We start from the raw sequence: 24,836 nt of genomic DNA on the forward strand, positions 1-24,836 counted from the left end.
TGGGCCAAAAGATTCGATGAATGGCTGAGAGCTTTCGCGTACCCGAGCTGGAAAAGCTTAAAGAACGGTTTCAACCATGGAAGAGCAGACTTTGAAAACTTGTCAGAAACTGAAGAAATAGAAACTTTCGTGGCTGAGCAGAAGTGCATAGCATTGATAAACCAGTCAGTGAGAGAAGACATAATCTCATTGATATGAAAACGCAAAAGATCTTTGGGAGAAGTTAAAAGTTAAATGTGTTGGTACTGCCGAAATCATCAAAAACAAAAAGAAATTACTAAGAAAGGAATTTGATTTGTTCGGATGTCTAAAAAATGAGTCTGTTCCTAAAATGATTGAACGATTTGGGCATCTAAAGCTGGAGTTAGCAAGACATGGGGTCATCTATTCTCAAGAAGAGCTAGTTGACAAGTTATTTGACTCTTTGCCAGACGAAATGTATTGGCAATATTTTGCATTGATGATCAAGAATACAATCAAGCCAGAAGAGTTAGCGGTTGATTTGCTGATAGAGAGACTAGAAAGTCATGAGCTGGAAATAAAGAAAACTCATAAAGTCAATCACTCATTATATCAGCAAAATGTGGAACTCTATTATCCAAAGAGCATGATTCCAAAGACAACATCTCCCAAAACGGCCTTCACAGCAGAAAGTTCACAACCAAAGAATCAAGAGACCTTACACAGTGGTTTTCATGGAGGAATGTCTTCTAATACCTCAAGTCAAGGACCATCTTCTAGTACTTCAAGCCAAAAGCAATCAACACCAAAGAATGTATTTCAATGCAATATCGTTGCGGATTTGAAAAATGGTCAAAATTTCAGTGAGGAGTCAGCAAAACAACAGATGGTTTTCCTAGCCTCTGTATTGGAGTCATATGAAAGTCTTGTAGCAGGGAAGATAGGCAACACCAACCTTACAAAAGAAGACTATGATCAGTTAGATCCAGAGGAGATGGAATTGATCGACATAAGGTGGTGTATGGCCAGTGCTGTAAGAAGGGCACAGCGTTTCATGGAAATAACTGGGAGAAAATCTATTGGTGGACCTTCTACCAAGTTAGGTTTTGATAAATCAAAGGTGACATGCTTCAAATGTAAACAGAAAGGTCACTTTAAACGCGAGTGCAGAAATGATTATGCTGACGATTCTGCTAATCCGTTCCGAGAAGATTACTACAAGAAAGCAATTTACCATCAGAATAAATCGAAACCTCCCAGGCTTAAGCAAATTGAGGAAGATGAAGATAATGTTGATGATAAAATAGATGATAAGCCTGATGATGATAATGATAAAGATGACAGAGGAGATGATGACAATGATCAAGGTGCTTCTGGGTTATTAGTCAAAGATCCAATTGTTCAAGAAAGAATAGAAGAGCTATTGAATGACGAGATCAATGAGCAAGAGGATGACGTACAGAATGAAGCATCATCATCTGGAAAACAACATGATGATCAGGTACTTCTCTCAAACTCAACTGTTATTTATCTGAATGTTCCACAAGAAGGAGAGGTAGAGGTGAGAAGAACAAGAGCTGAAATGTTAGAGGAGTTGGGATTAGAAGAAGGAAAGTTCAAGTTTGATATTGAGGATGAAATTCCTCAGTCACCAGCTAAAGACTTCGAGCCTTGATATGCATTTGAAGCAGATCATTATGATGATGTGATTATTGAAGATGCTTCAGATATTGATTTTCATTATGCTGGGATTGATGAGACGTTTCCTTCATTTGCTGAGATGTTCAAAGACAGAAATGAAGATGAGATCAAAAGAAAGATTGTTGAAAAGATCTCTACTGAAGGTGTTCCTGATCCGAGAGAAATTTCTGCAGAAGAAAGAAAGAAATGGTTCAAGAATATGCCTAAGGAAAGAAAGACGCTCAGAGCTCTCCAGTACTTTACTCACAGCAAAAATCTGTCATGGGGAGATATTTTATCATGAGGATATCTTGAAGATCTGAAAGTGTATGCAATCAGGAGAGAAGAAGGAGTTCAATACTTTGAGTTCTTATCTGATATTGCTTCTCTACCTTTGTGGGATGTGGATGAATTGGTAAAGACTAAGAATATCAAACAGTTCTACTTTGGTCCTGAAGTTCGTTTACATGATCAAGATTTGTGGAACTACATCAAGTTGCAAGCAAATAATGGTTATCCTGATTGGAAACCACAGTATCCGAAGCAGATTGTATAATCTTGGAAAACGAGAAAAGGATATAACTCTGGATGTAAAGTTGCCCAAGTGTTTGAAGAATATGCCTCTTAGAGCCATCGAGCAAGATTTTCACGATATATTTCAAGGTTGGTTTTACAATGAAACAACGGTTGAGGCAGTGATATCTCTTTTTGACAAGTCCACTGGAGAATCTAGAAGAATCAGTATATTGGATCCTATGTGGCTTGTTAATTGCTCAAAGAAAGACAATGATTGTTTATTTCTTAACAAGATTGTTTATGAGAAGATAGACAAAGCTCAAGCAATGCAGTATCAATCGATAGTGGATGTTTGCTTCGCTCAAGACATCAATTCTGGTAGATATTGGAAGAGCAAATAGAGAAACATTGAAATTGATGAGTTCTTGAAGAGGTACAAGCGATGTCAAAGATCAAAGGAGATAGCAAAGAGAGCTGCTGAGCTGGGTAGACGAAAAATGGGGTATGTGCCACCAACAGATCAGACGCCAATTGAATCTGAAGAGAACAAGATTCCAAAATGGGATCGAAAGCGTGATGGTGACCCAGAGTACAGGAAATGGTGGATGACTGAGGGCAGACATAAGAGACAAAGAATGTTAGAAGAAAGAGAAGAGAAGAGGAGGCAGAAAGCCAGAGAAAGAAGACGAAACAGGAAGAACTGAAGACTATGTTGGAAGGAACTACAGCTACATCCGAGGGGGAGTCTGTTAGTACAATAACGTCTGTAGCTTCCGTCAGCATGTAGTCATGTTTTGTATATTTGTGAATAGTTTATGTTTGTTTGTATGTTTGTAAAGCAAGTCAGGATATGGCGCGTTATTTTGTTAAGTGCTGACTTTTGTTGACCATGCTAACCGATCGGCTAGCCCAGCCGATCGAACAGGCCAACCGATCGAACAGCATGTTCGATCGAACAGCAGGTCAGCCGATCAGCTAGCCCAGCCGATCGGCCAGCACTCACTCTATCCAGACTGTGCCTATATATAGCTGCTCGATCAGCTCATTTGGAACCTTTTGACACTTTCACTTTCTAGCAAACTCATGTCCGTCTGAACTCTCTAAGGAGCCTGTACATTTTCATATTCTATCAATAGAAGATCAGACCGTGATTGAGAGTAGAATTTGTTCTCGTATATCTGTTGTGTGATTACATGAATTCCGCGCATTAATCATATTCGATTCAACTTAGTTTCCGAAGAAGAAGATCCCATCCGAGGGACCAACAATTTTTGCTGCAAACAGACATCAGTTTTTAACATACTACTTTTTAAGAGTGAGATTCTAGATATAAAATGTCATTTACTACCCTCTCTTTTAACATTTACTTTATTGAAATAATTTTATTTTCAGATTGAAGTGGGAGGCCTCCCTGTAAGTGTTGGAGTCTTATATGAACATGTTAGTTGAAAAAATTGGAGCTCAAAGTAATTGATTTTTATAATTTTGAAAGAAAATCATGACTTGTCCTACAATTTCAATATTTCTTTCCTGTTTCTATTTTCTAGAGTTTAACAATATCTTCAAATTTAGTCATTCAATAATATATGTATTTTTTCACACGAGGGATTGGTTTTTGGGAACTGGCATTTAAGCTTATGAAAATAAAATTGTAGGCTGCCATTGATAGGGGTTGTTGGAGATCTAATTGTAGAGTTTCTTCCATAGCATAGCACTATTTTTACAAATCATTTATATATTCAATTTATGGTTAAGAATCGGAGGTTTTTTTATCTTAAAAATTGTGATTTTTAATATCGAAACTAAGGTTTATGTTAATAAAATAGGGAATATATGCTAATTTATAAACAGATGAAGCCTTTTAACCTCTTATTATGAATTTGTGTTACATATTTAACCCTGAATCTTCTGCTGAGTTGTAGGAAGAAACTCAAGTATTACCCAGGAAAAAGAAGTTCTCCTCAATTATCTAAAAATAAGTACTTATTCAATTGTTCATATATGGTAATTCTTCTTTTTTGGGGTCTATTTTTATATTACATCTTAGTAGTAACAGTTATTCAGGAAAATTCACATAGGTAAAGTGATAACAAAATAAGTTAACACTAGAAACTCAGTTTGTAATCAATATATCTAGTGACTATGATTTAATAGAAATTTAGATTTTGTTGTATTCAGTTCCAGTGTTTGTGTTTATTATAGTTTAGAATTAGGATGTATCATATTTTATCATCTATATGTCGGTTTGGTTGAGATAAAAGCGCTCTTTTGTATGCTGGTTCGCTTCATTCGTATACTACCTGATGTTTTTGTTCGTTTTATAGTCCAACCTTATTTCCATTTTAACCCAACGTTTGCAAAAGTATGGCTACCCGTCCTTTGAATACAAAACGAAAGGCTCTTGCACTTGAAAATACCAGCAAACAGTCTTCCTCGAAAGTACCTAATGAATTTGGTGTGCAAACAATTGCCCAGTCAGTAAGGCGATCAGCCATGCTGAGGGCTGCCGCTAATCAAAGCTCCTTACAGTCTCTCACTTCCATCCAGCCTAATATGGAACAGTCTGAGGGTGCATCAACATCATCACTTCATTCACAGTCGCCTGGCCCTTCATATGTTGATTTGGGAGATTGTACAAGCGAATGCGAATACTGTGGCACATTGTTTTTGGTTTGAAGAGCGGCTGAAATCATCTCCTCTAAGACAAATGCCTAGATATAACACGTGTTGCAAAGCAAGTGGTGTACGCATTCCTTTTCCAACTAAGCCATCGTCATGTATCAAAAAAATTGTATTCTAGCTCGCAATTCAAGTTAAACGTGCGTGCATATAATTTAATGTTTTCCATGCCATCGTTTGGTGCTAACGTCGATGATACAGTTAACCATTCTGCTGGTCCATATGTTTTTAAGGTGGCTGGTCAAATTTCACATTGGATTGGATCTTTGTGCCTTTCAGAAGGCGAGAGACCTAGGTTCCTTCATATGTATGTCTATGATACACTACACGAAGTTGAAAATAGCCTTCACTTTTTTTATAGTGATGATGAACGCCGGTTGTCCTCAGATGTTGTCTCACTTCTTACACGTACATTAACTGAAATAAATGGTTTCGTACGCCTTTTCAAGAGTGCTGCTGAGCTTTGCTCGGAACAAGTACCAGAGTTTGCAATTACTCTTTATAACAAGGCTAGGTAAAACAATTACGGCTTACCTGCTGCGGGTACTCTTGGTGCTATCGTACGCGACAATGACCCTTTAGCAAGCGACTTTGATATTGTGATACATAGTAAAGAAGGCATACCAAAGCGTGTGAGCAAGTTGCATCCTTCGTATATGCCTCTTCAGTATCTGCTTCTTTTCCCTTATGCGGAACCAGGTTGGTCTCCAGAACTTCAATTAACTCTGGATTCTAGAGAAAAAGACCAAAACCTAACCACGAATATGTTTTACGCCTATCAAATCCACGATCGTAAGGACACGTACACATTATTGTTAAAGGCAGGTCGTCTCTTCCAACAATATTTGGTCGACGCATATGTGTGCATAGAGCAATGTCGGCTTGAATATTATCGTAACAATCAAAATAAATTTCGCTCTGAATTCTTATGTGGCATCCGAATAGCGTAACATAATCCGATATATCTAAATATTACGGGAATTAAACGTAGAGATTTTAAAAATTACCGTTATGGTTATCGAAAACCGATAGATTAACTTTCTTTCAACTCTTTGACACTCAATGCACTCAAAACCGATAGATTCGGAGCTTGTTCTGGCCTCCTACTCATTCTTAGTGGTGTGTTAGTTACAGATCTGAATTCTATCCAAGAGACTACAGATTTCGGGTTAAGCATGAACCACCGGCTCGAACCACGGACTGACTGGACTAGGGTGATTCCTGTTCGATCGGATCACTTGGGGCTTGACAAGGTTCTGTTGCTTAGCACGTTCCTTTATCCAATTAAGAACTAAATCTTCTAATTGAAATAATTCATCAAGAAGCATTTCTCCTAGAAGGTTCGATTGAGAGCATTCGAGGGAGAGATAAGGATTATTTTTACTTTCGCCCCTCTTAAGGCTACAGTAAAACAATGGGTCTATATAATGGGGCTTATAATTTAGAAAATAACATTCTAAATCTTTATGGGGACCACCACATATTTGACACCACATACCATAAGAGGGCCGATAGTAAAAAAAATCAGTATCACTCATGTTTGTGTCAGAAATTACCAACCGTCAGGATCTTACGGTTCTGTTTTCAGTAAATGAAACTTGGGCACGAGGCGTGTTGATTGGGCACGGCCACGTGTTCAGCTACTGTCTGACTTAAAACAGGATTGCCAGTACCAAAGATTGGGCACGGGGCGTGTTCAGCGGGCACGGCCCGTGCTGAGTTCTGCAGAAGCTGAAAATTTATAAAAATCCTAAAAAAACAGAAAAATAAGAAAAAATGATTAGGCCGTTGATTCCTAACTTTCTTAAAATCCTTGTGTCCCCGGCAACGGCGCCAAAAACTTGGTGCGCGTGTGGTGGTATAGGTTTTTAGGTATATTTTTAGCCCTTTTTACACGTTAGTCAAGTTTTAAATTTATAAAACACGATATTTTACTAACACCAAACACACACATGGGCAAGTGCACCCATCGTGAGTGTAGTATAGTGTTGGCAAGATACCGAGGTCGTCCAAGGACACAAGAGCTTTTAGTACCGGTTTATCCTCAACGTCTAATCAAATCAAAAGTTTAGAAAAAGGTTTAAACTAGAAAATAAAAACTAAAAATGTTGAAAATAAAAATAAAAATAAAAACAGATAGACAAGATGAATCACATGGATCCGACTTGCATTTAGTGTAACCTTTGATTATTTCCGCACTTTTGCACTTTTTAAGAGATTATCTTAGTTATAGTAGTAGGCCCCTCTTTTGAAGGTGATGTTACCCTCAACCCAGTAGTTTGAGTCAGCAAGGATACAATCCTGAAGTGTTGGATTATTGAAAGACAATTAATTAAGTTATTAATGCGTAATGTGGTAGGCCCCTCTTTTGAAGGTGACGTTACCCTCGGCTAAGTAGTTTGAGTCAGCAGGGATACAATCCTAAATAGTCGGGTTAAAGTTTTAATAGTAGCTTACATATGAGGGGATCAAGGAGTTCGGACCCCTGCCATCCAATACCAGTGGGTATTAAAGGAGGTCCTACTAAAGTTGACCCAGGTACTTGCAGGATCTATACACAGAACAAGGCAAGATTCTTACCAAACCATTCCCTTAACCCCCGACCAGGTAGCCAACATATCTCCATATAGACTGATGTGTGTAAAATGCAACATATAAATCACATCAATTAAGGCATAAAACTAACCCTTTTTAAGTACTAATGTTGGAAAAAGAGTGTTTTTGTCTTCCTTTTGTATTTTCAGGATGAAATGAGCTCAAATTCACAAAAGAAGCAAAAAGACAACTAATTCTAGCATAAATACAAGAAAAGGAATAAAAGTAGACTGCCCGGACCCTCAACAGCAGCCCCCAAAGCAAAGAAGAGAAAGCAGAAGTCTGAACACGCCCCGTGCTCAGCCAGCACGGGGCCGTGCCCAAGAAGCAGCATAAAAGACAAACTTATAGAAGCTTCCATTGCCCACCACGGGGCCGTGTCCAGCGGGCACGGGGGCGTGGTGAAAGTACAGCAGGCGCATTAATTGTAATTGCGAATTACAATTAATGAGGAGAGAGACTGTCAGACGGGCACGGGGGCGTGTCCAGTGGACACGGGGCCGTGCCCAGCCTTCTGTTCAGCCTATAAATAGGAGTGCTTGGTTTCATTTCAACTCATCCTTTGGCACACCACCTCTCTCACACTTCATCCACCACCCACCACCACCATAACACCATCATCCACCACCATCATCCATTGTCCATCGTAGAGTGTGTGAGTCGTCTCGGGATCCAAGATTGATCGTAAGAGTTCTTGACAATCAAGGCCATGTTTGCCTAAGTCTCTTACATCACTTGGTGAAGACAAGTGTTTAGTATAATACTTTTTATTTTCAATCTTTTGCACTTTTTATTTGGTTTTGTATTAATGACTTTAATAACTAGTTACTTATGTTGAAGGTGATCTTTCCTTATCGTTTGTCCGTGGTGTCTTGGCATTATTTTACTGTCTATATAAAATAAAAGATTTTCACCATTCATATCTCCACGGTCTATATGGAGGTATGTTGGCTACCTGGTCGGGGGTTAAGGGAACGGTTTGGTAAGGGTCTTGCCCTTGTTCAGCGTTTAGAGGTCCTGCTTGGGACCTGGGTCAAATTTAGTAGGATCTCCTTCAATGCCCATAGGTATTGGATGGCGGGGATCCAAACTCTTTGACCCCCTCATAAGTTAACTACTATTAATACTATAACCCGGCTATTTAGGACTGTATCCCTGCTGACTCAGACTACTTAGCCGAGGGTAACGTCACCGCCGAAAGCGGGGCCTACCACAATTTGCATTAATAACTTAATTCATTATCTTTCAATAATCCGACCCTTTAAGATTGTATCCTTGCTGACTCAAACTACTGGGTTGAGGGTAACGTCGCCTTCAAAAGAGGGGCCTACTACAATAACTAAGATAATCTCTTAAACAAGTGCAAAAGTGCGAAAATAATCAAAGGTTATACTAATACACGTGTCGGATCCAAGTGATTCATCTTGTCTATCTGTTTTTATTTTATTTTATTTTTCAGCATTTAGTTAGTTTTTATTTTCTTAGTTTAAAAAACATTTTTCTCACTTTTTGATTTGATTAGACGTTGAGGATAAACCGGTATTAAAAGCTCTTGTGTCCTTGGACGACCTCGGTATCTTACCAACACTATACTACGTCCACGATGGGTGCACTTGCCCATATGTGTGTTTAGTGTTAGTGAATATCGTGTTTTATAAATTTAAAACTTGGTTAAAAGTGTAAAAGGGGCTTAATTATACATCTAAAAAATATATTACACTACACACGCATCAAGTTTTTGGCGCCGCTGCCGGGGACACAAGGATTTTAAGAAAGTTAGGAATCAACGGCCTAATCATATTTTTATTTTTCTTTTTAATTTTTAGGATTTTTCTTAGTTTTTTCAGCTCTTGTAGGGCTCAGCACGGGCCGTGCCTCGTCGGACACGGGCCGTGCCAAGCATCGTTACTGGCAGTTTTTGTTTTCCAAGTAACAGAAGGCTGACCACGGGGCCGTGTCGGTGCAACACGGGGCCGTGTCCAACTTCCAGTAACTGGGGTCTGGAAAATAATCACTGTAACTCCGACCACGGGCCGTGTTCGCTGAACACGGGGCCGTGGTGAACCTTCTGACCAACATTCTTTTCTGTTTTTATAGCAGGACTTGGAACCCGACGCCAACCTCACGTAGTGTATGAGCTCCAGTTCCAATAAAGACATAAAAGAACCACTAGAAGAACCCGAACGCTTTCTCAGAAAAAGGTTAAAATCCAAAAACCAAGAGAAGGTTTCGGGTGATCCACCTCCAATGGCGGACCAACGTACCCTTATGGATTATCTACGACCCACCGTAGGTAATCTAGGCGCCGCTATCAATGCTCCGAATGTCGAAGCTAATAACTTCGAACTCCGGCCGCATTTGATACAAATGCTCCAAAACTCCGCAACCTTCCATGGGCTTGCGGACGAGGATCCCCATCTACATATAACTAATTTCTTGGAAATATGTGATACCTTTCGGATCAATGGAGCATCAAACGACGCCATCCGCCTCCATATGTTTCCCTTCTCACTAAAAGACCGAGCGAAAGCTTGGCTCAACGCCCTCCCAGCTGGATTGGTAAACACCTGGGATGAACTAGCCCAAAAATTTCTATATAAGTATTTCCCTCCCGCTAAAACTGCTAAGTTAATGACTGAAATTAATACATATTCACAAGAGGACGGGGAATCCTTATATGAAACTTGGGAAAGGTTCAAGGAGCTATTACGCAAGTGTCCCCATCACGGCCTTGCAATATGGCAACAAGTATCCACTTTCTATAATGGATTGTTGCCACACACTAGGCAGACACTTGATTCTGGCTCCGGGGGACTTTTAGGTAATCGACGCCCACACGAAATATATAATCAAATTGAGGAAATTGCTCAAACCAATTTTCAATGTCACACCCCCCGGGGAAATAAGTCTATCGCCCCGGGCGCCCATAAGGTCGATGAAAGCACTTCTTTACAAGCCCAAATCGAGGCCCTTTCTTCAAAGATAAAAAAATTGGAAATGACAAAAACAGTCTCGGTTATGGCTTGTGAAGGGTGTGGTGGGTCACATGAAAATTGGAGTTGTATGAAAGAAACAGACGATCAACAAGAAATGGTAAACTACATTGATAATAGACCTAGGCCGTCGGGTCCCCCAACGGGAACTTACAACCAAGGATGGCGAAACCACCCAAACCTTGGTTGGAGGGAACCCGGCAATAGTAGTAACCAACAAACCCAACGAACAAACTTTCAACAACCAAGAAATGAGTCACAAAATTTCACTCAACAACAAAGTGGACGAGAGAGGCTCCAAGATACTGTATCTCGCCTCGTCTCCGACACTGATAAGAAAAACTCGGAAAGATTTCTACAATTAGAATCAAATTTTAGAAATCAACAAGCTAGTATTCAAAACATAGAAAAACAATTAAATCAAATAGCTCAAAATTTTGCCGAGAGACCGCAAGGCGCATTACCTAGCAATACCGAAACAAACCCAAAAGCGCAAGTTCACCTCATCACACTACGGAACCGCACCGTAGGGCCTGCAGAAGTGCCACCACCAACGGAAGAAACAGTACCCACACCTCTGCAGGAAAAGAACTCCCCTCCGTCACCAGAGCCTACCAAGGCTCCTCGAGTTCCATACCCCGGTAGGTTAATTCGTCAAAAGACCAATGAGCAATTCGCAAAGTTCGAAAGTCTGTTAAAACAATTGCATGTCAATATTCCTTTTATCGTAGTCCTAACCCAAATGCCCAAGTACTCTAAATTCATGAGGGACTTCCTTACACATAAAAAGAAAATTGAAAGTTTGCAATTAGTCAATTTAGGCGAAGAATGCTCTGCCCTCGTACTCAATAAACTTCCCCAAAAGAAAATCGATCCCGGAAGCTTCACGATTCCCTGCTCAATAGGGGAATCGCCCGTTCGTAATGCCTTAGCCGACCTTGGGGCTAGCATTAACCTCATGCCCTCATCAATGTTCAAAAGACTCGGCTTAGGAACCACGAGCCCTACAAAAATGAGCATACAACTCGCTGATCGATCCGTCAAATTCCCACAAGGTGTCATCGAGAATGTCTTGGTAAAGGTAAGCAGATTCGTTTATCCAGCTGACTTTGTCATACTCGATATGGAGGAAGACACCGAGGTCCCCCTCATACTAGGGAGACCCTTCCTTGCCACCGCCCAAGCAGTGGTAGATATGAATGACGGGACACTCACCTTGAGGTATGGGGATGATGAAGTGAAGTTCGGAGTTGGGAAGAGAATAGAGGACGACAACCCGGTCAATTACATGAAGGTTATTGATTCGAGCTTGGATGCTGCTCTCCGATGGTGTAACATGGGACGCCAGGCATCCCACTCAGAAAACATATAACCTCGCATTGGGTCTAGCCAAGGACCCTTATAAACGTGGCGCACCACGGAGGCATTCCGCGGAACTATCCTTAGTTTAGTTTAATCTTTTATTTTTAATTTGCAGAAATAAAACACACTCATGGTGGTAATGGATGAAAAAGGGAACGAGAAAAATGGCCCCATACACAAAGAACAGAGCAACCCGACACAAATCTCCATCACAGAAGGCTCAACACGGGCCGTGCCCAACCAACAGGGCCCCGTGCTGAACCACCTGCAGAAAAACGCCCAGTTCAGGTAACTGGACACGGGCCGTGTTCAGCGGACACGCCCCCGTGTCCAGGCTTCTGTCTTATTTCTTTAATTTCTGTTACTGGCACCTGACCACGGGGCCGTGCCCGGTCACCACGGGGCTGTGTCCAGGATGCCAGTAACATAAATCTTTGCTTTTTAACCCACTTTTACACATTCTAATCAACCGAAAATCTTATTTTTGGGACACATTGAGGACAATGTGTAATTTAAGTGTGGGGGGGATGCTAAAACCTTGAATTTTGCAAATCCTAATTACAAGCCTTACACAAAACTCTATTGGAACCACTAAACACCCCAAATTTTTTCAAAAACTTTTCGTTTTTTTTTACTTGTCTTGGTTTAATTTGGGAATAACAAGTTCTAAAAAGGTTATATTTTTACAAATTTACAACCGATAGCGTCGTGATAACAAAGAACCAACATAAGAAAATTACGAAACGGCATAACAAGTCTAGTTAAAAATTCGATTATATATACTTGATCGCATTAAAAACCCATTCCCACAAAAGTGAGTTTTGAGCCTTTATTGAGCATACAAATATACATCTTTAGACTAAATGCTCATTTTTCATTTCTTGTGTGAATAGCCGCTTGGTTCTTACAACTCTAGAACTTGCCACGACGATACATTCCCGGTCCTTACCAACTTAAACCCAAGTAAGTAAGTGATGGAGGCATTAGGACTAACCATATTTTTTCTTTCTACACCATTATTTTTCATTTTTTTACCACCTACCCAAAATCCCCCTAGTTAGCCCCTTTGAGCCTAAATCTTTCATTTCATTACCCTAAAACTTTTTTTTTTACCCACCAAAAACCCTTTTTTATTATTCACCCTTTATTTTAGTAACAAGCTCGGTTTTTCGTAAGCTCGCTATTTTTTGTGACTTATCAAAAAAAAATGATGAAGTCAAAAACAAACAAAAGCTATATAAAAGCTTGTTTGGAGAAATACTTCAAAATAAAGAGTCACTAAAAACAAGGTGTGTCACGAAAACCGACGCTTTTTACGATTTTCGCCCTTTTACTAACCACTAACCCAACCACCCACCTTTAACCCAAGCCTAACCCTTCACCCAAAACGTGACAACCCGAAAAATTAAGGTTTGCACTACTTAAAATTCCACGAACCTTTAGCGTGTGTCTCCGTGTTTATTTACTTGTATCGTGTATTATTAATGATCATGGGTGTATGCATAGAGGAAACCGTTAAATGCGGTAGTGTGTTATTCAATTAATTTAGAGAACAAACTTGATTGGGCCGCAAACTCGTTTAGCACTCCCTCATACAATTGGGCTCGAGACCCAACCCGAACTTGTACACTTATCAGTATGATAACCATACATATTTCACCCAAGCCCAGATATAGATATAGAAATTTGGCCGGTGATACACTTGGGTCGCGAACCTGATTAACTTACACACACTCATCCAAAACTCATATTGGGCATGGGTACACCAAAGTCATACTTGGGCCGAGTAAAGCCCAAGTGGATCCATTATGTTTTAAGGGCCGGTTGGGTAGAGAATTTATATACATTCTTTGCGTAATATGATTAACATTGTGCACATTCAAACCCTACCCCCACCTCCTCTATTTGTTGTGCGGCGAAAGAAGACAAGATTCCCCCTGTTCGAGATTGCACCGTGATCAATCAGGTTCCGGTTAGTAATTCCCACGTATCATTTGTTTTCATGTTTGTGTGTTAGGGATTGGTTAGTATGTTGATGTATAAGTTAGTGTTCTTGATCAGTTTTGTGTGGAGTAGTGTTATTATTCATCCAAATAATAATGAATTCATGTGCAATTTATTAATGGCCAACATATACTAATTATACTATCACACATGATTCTGACAATGTAATCACTAAACTCACATGCAAAATTAGTAAACATTCAGATATGTATGTATGGCCGACAACAATCAGTTAGTGGAATGTATCTAATCTTAATTCTTTTAAACACATTGACTTTAGGTGACCTTTGGTTTTTATTAATGAAAAGAATCGATGTGAGGGTTCCATTCATTGAAATGACGATATAATTACTAGATCATGTGGGTCGGTTATCATGATATAGGGATAAGTTATGTGATGTCAGTCCTGATGTCTCGTATTTGGGGATCGAGGTAACATGGGACGGTGGGGCTGGGTATCTTGTGCACATCTACTTAAATGACGAGTTAATATCATATAAATTTGGTTTGGGGTTGTGTGATATCGGCTATAATGGAGATAAGAAAGTGATTAGGATAACCGATTGGTGCTTATAATAATTGTAGCAATGGATTAATCGAGTAAACGGGTAGATGAGTAGGAAAATTGTTATAAATTAAGTTGTTTTGTTGCTAACATCGAATGAACTAGATGCTGAACAACCTGAATAGATCGTGTAACTTGGTGGGGGTGGCATACAATTGGGCCTCACCTCTTAGTCGGGCTGTATTGGAGTAATAATAATCTCATATTTTAAAACCGAGTTGGGCCTTAAGGGAATAGCTGGGCCGCGTAAACAGAAACCCATCAGAACTCAATTGGGCTGCAACGGGTTCGGGAGGGTGAGTGCAGCCACATGAACGGTTGGACTGGGCCCAGACATAAGGTGGCCCAGTATCAAGCGAATGCGGTTGGGCTGGTTGGTTTGTTTGTTGCAAGCGAATGGGTCGCACACTTAATGGGTTATTAGTTTTGGGGCTGCATACTTGATCAGCGGATTAATTGGGCTTGGGCCACGACATCGATTAATAACTATGTAACGAGTTCATATTGTGATACTCATGACTATGGAATAAGCTGATGTTTATGTTAAACTGAATACATGAATGATTGCACCAACCCTAACTGCTACGTGTTTTGTGAAACATGAACTTGCATGTGACGTAAATACTTGTTATAAAATGATGAGGATTGTTGAATGACTTCCTGATACTGCTTGCATAGCGATGTATGTAGTGCTTGTATGCAAATTGTGAAACGTGTATGCCGAATATGTGACTTTGTGTACATGAAACTGACTGTATCTCGTAACTACGATAGGGTTTGATGGACCAACTATTTAACGAGCATTTAACTTAACCGAGCAAACCGAAGGTGAGTTCACTACATTCGAGCATGCGTCCCAGTGGTTGGGGACAGTCAGTGGGTATCCCGTGGGGGGGATAAGTCTTTGGGTAAAAACGGGTGTATTGGTTAATATTCTCACCTATCATCTTTTGTAAGTCCCTCATCGGGTATTAGTTGGTAGCGCTACTTAGGTTTGGCACCCTCACACCGCTCCTGTAGAGGACGGAGGTGAACTAATGACCCAGTCTGGCCCAGTACTAGATAGGAGTACGTGGGAAGGGCAGTCGTGTATTTCAGGAGCCGTCATTGTTCGGAATTGAGATATTAACAATATTACCTGCATTGGTTAATGAACTGTTTAACATACAACTGGTAATAAACGTTTTCTAAAACTGTGAACTCGCCAGCTTTGTCTGATACACTTGTTGCATGCTCGCAGGTCATTAGGTGTCTTGGATTTGGAACTTGCTGTCTGGAGTGGCTGGAGTGGTCATGGGTCGATTGGAAGGGCTCATGTGATTAAATTCTTGATTCGATACTTGGGTTTTGAAACAGTTTAACTCAGTTTATTATTTGCTTCCGCTGAACATATCGGTTTTCATTTAAACTTGTTGATGGAATTTTATTAATGATTGAGAACATATTTCGAAATTTGTATGGGTTCAATGTAAGTAGTGGCTCACTGTTGGTACGTCACATGCCTAACGGGGCACTCCCTAGGTGGTATTTTGAGGGTGTGACAGTTTGGTATCAGAGCCACTGGTTATAGTGAACTTGGTTTTAAAACATTTTTTATAAAACCAGACTATAACCGAACAGTTCTGAAATCGACCATGACACTCAGCTCCAGACTGCAAGGTTCGTTTCTTGTTTACTATTGCATAATATATCTAGCGTACCCTTATGTATGACATTTACACGTGAATGCACACTTGGCACTACAGTATGAGTTTCTGTGTTACCAACCCATGTTACGTGTTTTAAGAGTGTGACTCTTCTTGAACTTTCATGATCTATGTTTTGGTGTCGTATGTCTTATTGCTCGAATTTGGGGAACCTTTTAACACGAACTGAGAGGAGCTGAGATAAACATGCAAATTGGATTATTATTATGGGTGCACACATAATAATAATGTGGGGTGCATGTGGGTCCCAGTGAAACTCGACGAGTGCAAAAGGGGTTTCGCTCTGTTAGATGACGTTGTGTTAGAACTCAGTAATCTGTGGAGATCATAGTAATGCTTGTCTCCTACTTGAACATGTTCTTTTCAGTCCTCTCTGAATCCTTTCGAACCTCGATGTAGTACCTGAACACCCATCTGAACACCTAGCGAACTGTGTAGAATGTTAGGTGCTTGCACGAACATCCTTGAGTTGGATGTTGCAACGACAACGACTGGTCTATACCTTTCTCACTTTTCTTCATTTGTTGGAACTTAACGTATTGACGTCGTAAATCCCGAAGTGCGATCACTTCTGCAACACCCTCGCGACATACCGTGTATTACTCAGTCAACTTGCAAGAATGATGGACAAGTAGGTAAACGTAGTACCTTACCGACTTCAGCATTTGAAAGACCCTAGTTACCAACAACGAATAACAGCGATTTGACTCCAATCGAATCCTTAACCCCAGCCGGCGACACATGGAGTCGACTCTTACGAACCAATCGGGACAAAATCGATGACGATTGACTGTAGAGAAGAATGTGTAACCGCCCACACCATGAGTAGTGCCTTAGGACGTGGCACGAAATGTGAAAAGATGGACCTTGTTGGTGAAAGGACGCAGGATACCGTTTCAGGCAACAATATTAGCGGCAACAATCGCGACAACATCAAGGTACTCGTGATCGTAGCTTACAGTATGGAAACGAAGGTGACCTCAACAAGGATTGACTGTGTTAAGTCAAGCTGACGATAACCGAGGGAACGACGGCAGTACTGGAAATTCTCGTGACGAAAACAACACTGGATATGAAGCTCATGGAAGGACATTTGGTATAGGCATAGGCTATACCAGGCGTAATAACAACACGATAGCTTGGATGGGTAGCTATTCGCTTCGTCTCCGATCTGTTTGCCCTGATGTTTCTTGAAACCGAACTTGTTGTGGCAGCAATGGATGGCAAGTCAAATGAAATCTCATATGTCCGCTGGGATGTAAACTCGACCTTATGGGACAAGTGTTCGACGTCAACCTTCCTCCCACTACCCTTGATGGTTGCAGTGCAGTAGTTAGTATGGATTGAGTATCTAGAGATCGCGCAGATTCATCAGTGAGGAGAAAAATTTGGGTGGAGAAACTTTATTTGTTCTAAAGCGTCAAAGTGGTGCAAAGGTTAGCGCCATTTCAGCTATGAAGGCCAGAAGTGTCTACGAAGGGATTACTCCGCTATACTAGCAACCGTTACTGATGTTAGGGCTAAAGAAACAGAAGATCGAGGATCCACCAATCACTCGTGATTCCTTTTGGTGTGCTACGCAAGGAACTTTCGGGTTTACTTCCACAACTGTTAGGCAAAAATCTCAGTCTGATCTCGCGCCAGAGGCAGCCCTGACTACACACACTCTTATCGTCTTGCACCCGGAGGGTTGCAAGAGCTGTCTAATCAACTGCAGGAATTGTTGAACAGTAGTTTTGTCGGACCTAGCTTTTTGCCTTAGGGAGCCCCAGTTATATCCTTGAAGATAAGCCTTTTCATATGTATTATCGAGAACTCAACAAGGTAACAGTCAAGAATCTTCTGCCTCGACCATGTATTAACAACCTGTTGACCAACTGTGAAGGTTAAGCTTCTATTAGAGGGTTAACTAACGAGTGAACTATCACCATATGGAAGTCCAAGGGGAGAATGTTCCTTAAGCGGCATAAAACGCTATACAGCCATACGACTTTGTATTCCATAACCTTTGGGGTAATCAACATATCAATAGCTTTACGGATCACATGAATCGACTGTGTTTTGATGACGTTTTGAATCATTTCCATGGGAAAGGAACATCATGGGTGCCACTCGAATCTCATCTTAGAGCTTCTGGGGGAGGAGCCACTACACGTGAAGTGTTGCTAAGCGTAACTTCTGGATATGAGAGGTACATATTTGGTCATGAATCAACGAAGGGGGAATACACGTGGATCTTGCTAGGATCCATTTTGCTAGAAACTAATTGACATCAAGGACCCCTTCGGGGATGCAGTGATTTCTTGGTTTTGCTGGATACAATCATAGATTCATCACAGGATTTACGAAGATTGCGCAGCCTTAACCCTGTAGCACAGTGTGGAGCTGTGAATTCATGGGAACCAAAAATAGGAGGACGTCTTCTCAGCTTTTGAAACCCAACCCTGTAACGCACTGAGCATCACTCCTACCCGAGGGTACTGATGATCTGGCGGTATACCATGATGGTTTGAATCAGAGTCCCAGTTACACTCTGACGCAACATGAGAGAACGATGACTTACGTGGTGGACTTACAGGAAGAACTGTACGAATCACGACCTGCGATGGAAGCCGTATTCTTTGGATTTAAATTAGGGGCGTTACTTGGACGGTACCGAATGCACCGCTTAGACCGATCACAAGGGCCTCCCGTATACCCTTGTTTCGAAGGAGCTAAACATGTAACGACATCGCTGGATGGAGCTATTGGATGAATACGACCGTGAAACCTGGACGTGCATGAGCTACGCAGCTTGCTATCGACTCTAACATACCTGGACAGACTCGCCTTGCCCAAACTGAAGAACTGAAGGAAGGGAATTCTCAAGATTAACCCATGCGGGGCATGGGGAAGCAATCTTTGGCAGGTCGGACGATATTTGCTACTTCGTGGAACGAATATGGACCTCACTATACAACAACATTAGGGAACTGGTGTAGGCGAAGCACACGGATCTCGATATCCTATTCATCTAACTTTTGATAGGATGTATTAACACCTGAAGACCATGTACGGATGACTGGGCCTGAAGGCCCGTATAGCCACGCCTGGGAACGATGTGTGACATGTGGGAAAGTCAGGGTGGGATTTTAGCACCTAGAAACACATATATGGAAATGAGAACATACTGCCATGGGTTTTGTCACTGGTCTACTTGCAACTCGAAACGGAAATATTATCACCTGGATGATCATTAATGGACACACGTTACCAACACCCTTTCTTGCAATCATGAAAACTGACGAGTCTTTACAGTTGTGAATGTTCCTATGAGAGAGACGGCTTTTAGGCACGAGGTGCCAACTCCTGTTATCACTAAATTTGATCTATGCATGATCTATGTCAGGCAATACACAACACCCTTGGCTCGCGTTAGGACTAGAGCATTGCCTATCGTCGTTGGGCAAACGATCAGAGAAAACAAACTCTCTTGGCACTCGACGACATGTTGCGAGCATGTGTGTGACTGGCTATGGGGCAAACTAGAAGGACTCTAACTTATGGTTGGGTACTACTGCGGCAGTTATCATCTTGGTGATCAGACAGCTCTGTGGAGGCATTACGTAGACAATAATGCCAACCTTCTTGTTAGGCTGAGAGGGTTGACAACTTAATTACTGGTCCAGGACTGGTACTCGAAACTCTTGGGAAGGTTGTGTGGATCCGGAGTCGATTGGCGGCAACGCGTGACTGTCAGGAAAGCTGATAAGCTTGGGAAGCCTGGAAGATCGCTGTAGGCGATCGTAGCATGTTGAAAGTCTCGCCCTGGGAGGGTGTGGAATGCTTGGGAAGCATGGCGAGCTTAACTGACGTCACGATAAACCATTCAGCGGTCTGGGAAGAATCAGTAGCGTAATCTACAAATTCGGGTTACCTGACGAATTAGATAACGTACACGATGTCCTTTATGTCTCGGACCTAAAGAAGCGTCTGTTTGACGCAACGCTTGTGATACCCTTGTTGAAGAACCCACTGTTAACACAGTCGAATTTCAATTGTGAGAGTTCGTTGGAACTCAAGGCGTGGACCGAAGTTTCTGTGAAGACGCAAACCGTTTGTTCAAACGATGGGATCAACTTCTGATATCATTGGTGAATTTCGGGACGAAATTCCCTTTCAAATTGGGGATGATGTGGCACCTGAGGGAAAACCGACGACAACAATCTTGATTCCTCACTTCACTCCTTTGTGTTTACTTGTCAAATTTCGGGACGAAATTTCTTTCAAGTTGGGGATGATGTGACAACCCGAAAAATTAAGGTTTGCACTACTTAAAATTCCACGAACCTTTAGCGTGTGTCTCCGTGTTTATTTACTTGTATCGTGTATTATTAATGATCATGGGTGTATGCATAGAGGAAACCGTTAAATGCGGTAGTGTGTTATTCAATTAATTTAGAGAACAAACTTGATTGGGCCGCAAACTCGTTTAGCACTCCCTCATACAATTGGGCTCGAGACCCAACCCGAACTTGTACACTTATCAGTATGATAACCATACATATTTCACCCAAGCCCAGATATAGATATAGAAATTTGGCCGGTGATACACTTGGGTCGCGAACCTGATTAACTTACACACACTCATCCGAAACTCATATTGGGCATGGGTACACCAAAGTCATACTTGGGCCGAGTAAAGCCCAAGTGGATCCATTATGTTTTAAGGGCCGGTTGGGTAGAGAATTTATATACATTCTTTGCGTAATATGATTAACATTGTGCACATTCAAACCCTACCCCCACCTCCTCTAGTTGTTGTGCGGCGAAAGAAGACAAGATTCCCCCTGTTCGAGATTGCACCGTGATCAATCAGGTTCCGGTTAGTAATTCCCACGTATCATTTGTTTTCATGTTTGTGTGTTAGGGATTGGTTAGTATGTTGATGTATAAGTTAGTGTTCTTGATCAGTTTTGTGTGGAGTAGTGTTATTATTCATCCAAATAATAATGAATTCATGTGCAATTTATTAATGGCCAACATATACTAATTATACTATCACACATGATTCTGACAATGTAATCACTAAACTCACATGCAAAATTAGTAAACATTCAGATATGTATGTATGGCCGACAACAATCAGTTAGTGGAATGTATCTAATCTTAATTCTTTTAAACACATTGACTTTAGGTGACCTTTGGTTTTTATTAATGAAAAGAATCGATGTGAGGGTTCCATTCATTGAAATGACGATATAATTACTAGATCATGTGGGTCGGTTATCATGATATAGGGATAAGTTATGTGATGTCAGTCCTGATGTCTCGTATTTGGGGATCGAGGTAACATGGGACGGTGGGGCTGGGTATCTTGTGCACATCTACTTAAATGACGAGTTAATATCATATAAATTTGGTTTGGGGTTGTGTGATATCGGCTATAATGGAGATAAGAAAGTGATTAGGATAACCGATTGGTGCTTATAATAATTGTAGCAATGGATTAATCGAGTAAACGGGTAGATGAGTAGGAAAATTGTTATAAATTAAGTTGTTTTGTTGCTAACATCGAATGAACTAGATGCTGAACAACCTGAATAGATCGTGTAACTTGGTGGGGGTGGCATACAATTGGGCCTCACCTCTTAGTCGGGCTGTATTGGAGTAATAATAATCTCATATTTTAAAACCGAGTTGGGCCTTAAGGGAATAGCTGGGCCGCGTAAACAGAAACCCATCAGAACTCAATTGGGCTGCAACGGGTTCGGGAGGGTGAGTGCAGCCACATGAACGGTTGGACTGGGCCCAGACATAAGGTGGCCCAGTATCAAGCGAATGCGGTTGGGCTGGTTGGTTTGTTTGTTGCAAGCGAATGGGTCGCACACTTAATGGGTTATTAGTTTTGGGGATGCATACTTGATCAGCGGATTAATTGGGCTTGGGCCACGACATCGATTAATAACTATGTAACGAGTTCATATTGTGATACTCATGACTATGGAATAAGCTGATGTTTATGTTAAACTGAATACATGAATGATTGCACCAACCCTAACTGCTACGTGTTTTGTGAAACATGAACTTGCATGTGACGTAAATACTTGTTATAAAATGATGAGGATTGTTGAATGACTTCCTGATACTGCTTGCATAGCGATGTATGTAGTGCTTGTATGCAAATTGTGAAACGTGTATGCCGAATATGTGACTTTGTGTACATGAAACTGACTGTATCTCGTAACTACGATAGGGTTTGATGGACCAACTATTTAACGAGCATTTAACTTAACCGAGCAAACCGAAGGTGAGTTCACTACATTCGAGCATGCGTCCCAGTGGTTGGGGACAGTCAGTGGGTATCCCGTGGGGGGGATAAGTCTTTGGGTAAAAACGGGTGTATTGGTTAATATTCTCACCTATCATCTTTTGTAAGTCCCTCATCGGGTATTAGTTGGTAGCGCTACTTAGGTTTGGCACCCTCACACCGCTCCTGTAGAGGACGGAGGTGAACTAATGACCCAGTCTGGCCCAGTACTAGATAGGAGTACGTGGGAAGGGCAGTCGTGTATTTCAGGAGCCGTCATTGTTCGGAATTGAGATATTAACAATATTACCTGCATTGGTTAATGAACTGTTTAACATACAACTGGTAATAAACGTTTTCTAAAACTGTGAACTCGCCAGCTTTGTCTGATACACTTGTTGCATGCTCGCAGGTCATTAGGTGTCTTGGATTTGGAACTTGCTGTCTGGAGTGGCTGGAGTGGTCATGGGTCGATTGGAAGGGCTCATGTGATTAAATTCTTGATTCGATACTTGGGTTTTGAAACAGTTTAACTCAGTTTATTATTTGCTTCCGCTGAACATATCGGTTTTCATTTAAACTTGTTGATGGAATTTTATTAATGATTGAGAACATATTTCGAAATTTGTATGGGTTCAATGTAAGTAGTGGCTCACTGTTGGTACGTCACATGCCTAACGGGGCACTCCCTAGGTGGTATTTTGAGGGTGTGACACAAAAAGTCCTCTTGATATTTACAAAGGTAAAAAGTTAAAAAGGAGGAGGATTGATTGCTTGGCAAGCCTATGGAAGGCGTAAGTTCCATGCCGCTCTCGAGTGATTCACTAAAAAAGTACACCTTCGGCCGAGTGTTGAGTGATCTCCCATAAGGTATGTGAACTTGTATATAAATGGAATTTTAATAAGGCATGTTATGCCCGAATAAGTAATTTATCCTGTGAAACGTTCTAAATAAATCATAACGAATAGGATTGTAAATAAATAAAAATAAAACCTACAAAGTTCTTGGATTCCCGACACTCTATGACAAGCCAAAAACTTTCTCTTCTACCTATTCCATTTGGGAGTGTAAGCCACATTTAAAGAGTTTTGCTTGAGGACAAGCAAAAGTTCAAGTGTGGGGGTATTTGATGTGTGTAAAATGCAACATATAAATCACATCAATTAAGACATAAAACTAACCCTTTTTAAGTACTAATGTTGGAAAAAGAGTGTTTTTGTCTTCCTTTTGTATTTTCAGGATGAAATGAGCTCAAATTCACAAAAGAAGCAAAAAAGACAACTAATTCTAGCATAAATACAAGAAAAGGAATAAAAGTAGACTGCCCGGACCCTCAACAGCAGCCCCCAAAGCAAAGAAGAGAAAGCAGAAGTCTGAACACGCCCCGTGCTCAGCCAGCACGGGGCCGTGCCCAAGAAGCAGCATAAAAGACAAACTTATAGAAGCTTCCATTGCCCACCACGGGGCCGTGTCCAGCGGGCACGGGGGCGTGGTGAAAGTACAGCAGGCGCATTAATTGTAATTGCGAATTACAATTAATGAGGAGAGAGACTGTCAGACGGGCACGGGGGCGTGTCCAGTGGACACGGGGCCGTGCCCAGCCTTCTGTTCAGCCTATAAATAGGAGTGCTTGGTTTCATTTCAACTCATCCCTTGGCACACCACCTCTCTCACACTTCATCCACCACCCACCACCACCATAACACCATCATCCACCACCATCATCCATTGTCCATCGTAGAGTGTGTGAGTCGTCTCGGGATCCAAGATTGATCGTAAGAGTTCTTGACAATCAAGGCTATGTTTGCCTAAGTCTCTTACAACACTTGGTGAAGACAAGTGTTTAGTATAATACTTTTTATTTTCAATCTTTTGCACTTTTTATTTGGTTTTGTATTAATGACTTTAATAACTAGTTACTTATGTTGAAGGTGATCTTTCCTTATCGTTTGTCCGTGGTGTCTTGGCATTATTTTACTGTCTATATAAAATAAAAGATTTTCACCATTCATATCTCCGCGGTCTATATGGAGGTATGTTGGCTACCTGGTCGGGGGTTAAGGGACGGTTTGGTAAGGGTCTTACCCTTGTTCAGCGTTTAGAGGTCCTGCTTGAGACCTGGGTCAAATTTAGTAGGATCTCCTTCAATGCCCATAGGTATTGGATGGCGGGGATCCAAACTCTTTGACCCCCTCATAAGTTAACTACTATTAATACTATAACCCGGCTATTTAGGACTGTATCCCTGCTGACTCAGACTACTTAGCCGAGGGTAACGTCACCGCCGAAAGCGGGGCCTACCACAATTTGCATTAATAACTTAATTCATTATCTTTCAATAATCCGACCCTTTAGGATTGTATCCTTGCTGACTCAAACTACTGGGTTGAGGGTAACGCCGCCTTCAAAAGAGGGGCCTACTACAATAACTAAGATAATCTCTTAAACAAGTGCAAAAGTGCGAAAATAATCAAAGGTTATACTA

The 24,836-nt window shown here is 41.1% G+C and overlaps 1 protein-coding gene and 1 non-coding gene across 2 annotated transcripts; one reads left to right on the forward strand and one right to left on the reverse strand.

Moving 5' to 3' along the window:
* Positions 1 to 331: 331 nt before the first annotated feature.
* Positions 332 to 1,636, forward strand: LOC110906467 (phosphopantothenoylcysteine decarboxylase subunit VHS3-like). The gene is made up of 2 exons (XM_022151597.1): positions 332 to 556; positions 1,106 to 1,636. Exons 1-2 carry the CDS (start codon positions 332 to 334, stop codon positions 1,634 to 1,636), a joined length of 756 nt encoding a protein of 251 aa, XP_022007289.1.
* An 8,420-nt stretch (positions 1,637 to 10,056) lies between these two features.
* LOC118486947 lies at positions 10,057 to 10,163 on the reverse strand. The gene has a single exon (XR_004880114.1). It is a non-coding gene; the product is annotated as a small nucleolar RNA R71 (small nucleolar RNA).
* Between the last annotated feature and the right edge of the window lie 14,673 nt (positions 10,164 to 24,836).

This window comes from Helianthus annuus, chromosome 14 (assembly GCF_002127325.2).
Source record: "Helianthus annuus cultivar XRQ/B chromosome 14, HanXRQr2.0-SUNRISE, whole genome shotgun sequence".
Lineage (NCBI taxonomy): Eukaryota > Viridiplantae > Streptophyta > Magnoliopsida > Asterales > Asteraceae > Helianthus > Helianthus annuus.

Bases quoted from the DNA above. Each gene is read 5' to 3' on its own strand.
- LOC110906467 (XM_022151597.1), top strand. From the start codon at position 332: ATGATTGAACGATTTGGGCATCTAAAGCTGGAGTTAGCAAGACATGGG. The intron at 557-1,105 runs GTCAATCACTCA...AAATGTAAACAG, and splicing joins AAATAAAGAAAACTCATAAA to AAAGGTCACTTTAAACGCGA.